This window comes from Pteropus vampyrus, unplaced genomic scaffold, assembly GCF_000151845.1.
Source record: "Pteropus vampyrus isolate Shadow unplaced genomic scaffold, Pvam_2.0 Scaffold93, whole genome shotgun sequence".
NCBI classification, from domain to species: Eukaryota; Metazoa; Chordata; class Mammalia; order Chiroptera; family Pteropodidae; genus Pteropus; species Pteropus vampyrus.
In genome coordinates, this window is record NW_011888874.1 from 2,047,692 (window position 1) to 2,050,482 (window position 2,791).

At 35.9% G+C, this 2,791-nt stretch overlaps 1 protein-coding gene across 14 annotated transcripts in view; it reads right to left on the reverse strand.

Moving 5' to 3' along the window:
* The window catches only part of MFF (mitochondrial fission factor), a 35,884-nt gene that overhangs the window by 10,840 nt on the left and 22,253 nt on the right, over positions 1-2,791 (reverse strand). For 7 of the 14 annotated variants that reach the window (XM_011364065.2, XM_011364063.2, XM_011364061.2 and 4 more), the window contains one exon: positions 274-432. The exons of the other annotated variants lie outside the window; for them this stretch is intronic. In XM_011364065.2, the coding sequence (XP_011362367.1) occupies positions 274-432 (159 nt within the window). The remainder of the gene's footprint in view (positions 1-273; positions 433-2,791) is intronic. 14 annotated transcript variants of the gene reach the window in all.

Below are 2,791 nucleotides of genomic sequence, written 5' to 3' on the forward strand. Positions count from 1 at the left end.
AGAGGTTGATGAAGCCTTCGAAAAAAATCATTACACTTCCAGTGTAGTAATTAACTGAATACTCTCCCTGACTGAAGAGAAGCTAACCGAATCTTGTGAAATGTGAATTTTGGACAACAATTTCAAATTAAAAGAAAGCAAAGCAAACTGTTTCCAACCACCGCATCTTAGAAAGAGACAAAGGTGCAAACATAAAAGGAAGACACCACAGTCCACTAAAAGGAGCCAAAAAATATGCAATAAAGCTGGCAAGAGTCTCTGATGGCCAATCACCTGCGATTTTCATCTAGCACATCCAAGATCTGCTGGTAAGCCCTACGAGTAGAAGACTGGATAAGCGACAAAATGCCACGAGCAGAGGAGAGATTAGCTCCATCTTCAGGTAACATATGGGGAGGACAGACCCGAACCTGTTGTGGCGATGGTGTCACACTGTTTATATAAGCACAGCAAATGAAAACAAAAAAAAAAAACAAAAACACTCAAGTCAGATTTTCATAAAACTTCAGCTGAGCAGTTTCCCCACTTATATTTTAAGAATTCTCTTAATTTTCTTGCCCCCTTTCCCTCCCCTCATTTCCCCCAAGAACAATCAAACCAAATAAGTTAATATATAGTTTTAAAAGACTAGCTACAATGCAGCAGCTGTAACTGAGTAGCCTTAAACATCAAATTAAACAAACAGAATATGAAAGAACTTTGGAGAGGGAAGAGAACTATAGCAATGAGTGTGTTCAATCCCTAGCTTCGGAGAAGCAGCATTCTTTATTTGGTATATATATTCCAATTCAGTAAACCAAACCTCCAAAAATCGACACTGCACTGCGATTTATGGATGATCAGAAGAGTGAGAGAGAAAATTCTTGTATATGAGTGTCAAAGTTTAAACACGTGAATCAAAGGTGAGTCCATGAAATGCCATTTCCAATACTTCACGAAGACAAAAGCAAGATGAGTTTACAATGAGTAAATTTAAAGATGAATTAAAGTTTCAGAAAACTATAACAAGTGTTCTGATTTCTTAATTGTATTAAAGCAAATGATCTCTAGGTAAGTAACTAAAACATAAAACTACTCCCGATTCTGTGAATAGTGAAAGAAGGCAAGGATACCTCTTAAATTATCCAGATGGATGTTAAACAACCATTTCTGGGCTTCTCAGCAACAGTAATCTTACATTCTTTCATGTATGAGCTGAGACTCACCATTTCGTTAGCTCCTGTGCCAGTGCTTCCTAAAAGCTGGAGCCATTTCACACAGGAGCAATTTCACAGTTCTAACCCGAACTCTTAAGATTGGCATTAGTATTTTCGGAGAGTTGTTTAGTATTAGAGCATGATCAGCTGTTTGAAGACTTGGCATCTGGTTTTTCACAGTCAGAGGGTTTGTTACAATAAGACGCTTTGTTATAAAAGGACTAGACCCTGGGATGTGGGTTCAACATTTTTTTCTCAACGTCAGGGCAAAACACCTAGACTACACCTCATCCTTGTGTATTATGCCCAAAAGAATGAAAGTGGAGCAGACAGTGAACAACTGAAAGAAAAAAATCTTTTATTGTGACATATGTAATGTTTTCTAACTTAGCATGTATTTGTTTGGAAACTACAAAATAAGTGGGATAATTTTTGAAAGGGCAGCTGTCATCTAATGTTATTCCCAGAGTCCCAGAAAACTGAAAACAAAATCTCTGCACTTTTGTTAATAACTCTGAATGTCTCAATGAGCCAAAGTGAGACGCACAATAAATACGAAAATCGTGTTTTCCAAAGATGACTCAGAAGAGAGGGATCTAAGTCAAATCTCGGTATACGAGGAAATGAGTCTGTAGGGGCAGAGTCACCATAGGAATTAGGCCTAATGGTGTCAAGATAAATACAAGCTTTCAGATGCAGACTAATGGACAGTTACCCTGAACATCAGTCCAGAGGCCAGGAATCTTCTGGAATGTACATAAGCCAACTTATCAACTGACCCATCGTACTTGGCAAAACCTATATTGGGCAACCAAAAAAGCAGCCTATCTGGACACAAAGTCCAAGCACTAGTCTTACACTCATGGGGAAAATCCAAAGCTCTTGCTTTGTGAGAAACCAGACCGAATTCATGTCAGAGAAGTGTCACAACAGGCAGGAATAAAAATGGCCCGTTCCATGTCAACATAAAGAAATAATACATTTTATAATCTTCTTGACAGAGCTGCCAACATACTGGCTAAATTTACCTAAGTAAGTTATAAAGAGTAATCAGCACAATATCAATGGATATAATTAAAGTTTTTGTTTTTGCATTTTGGTGCTTAAATTGAACATTTCTGCATCTTACTCTATATCAGTAAATAAATTAAGCTACATACTAAATATGTTAAAGTTTATAATAATATTTAGAATCATCTTATAGCAACATGTCGATAAAATAAATCCGAATCCATGAAAAAAGTCTGATGGATTTTTTGCGCATTAAAAATTAAAAAAGGGTTACTTTCTGTGAGAAACCACTTTGCCAGAAAAAGAAATAGGAATTGTTTACAGTTCTAAAAGTAGAAGTATTTCCTGTCTATGTACAGGAAATCAAGTGTATTTATAAAGTAATCAAGCTTAAACTAATTTCAAATTAAGTGCAAAGAATTCTTAAGATGGAATGCACAGAAGGCTGGTTTCTAAAATAGTGCATAAGATCTCTTCCAATTCTAAGACTCTATGATCATGTGAAATTGAAATATGGTAATGAAATAAAAACTTACATGATCCTCAATTGTAACTTGAGAAAAAAAATTTATGTAGAAAGAAAA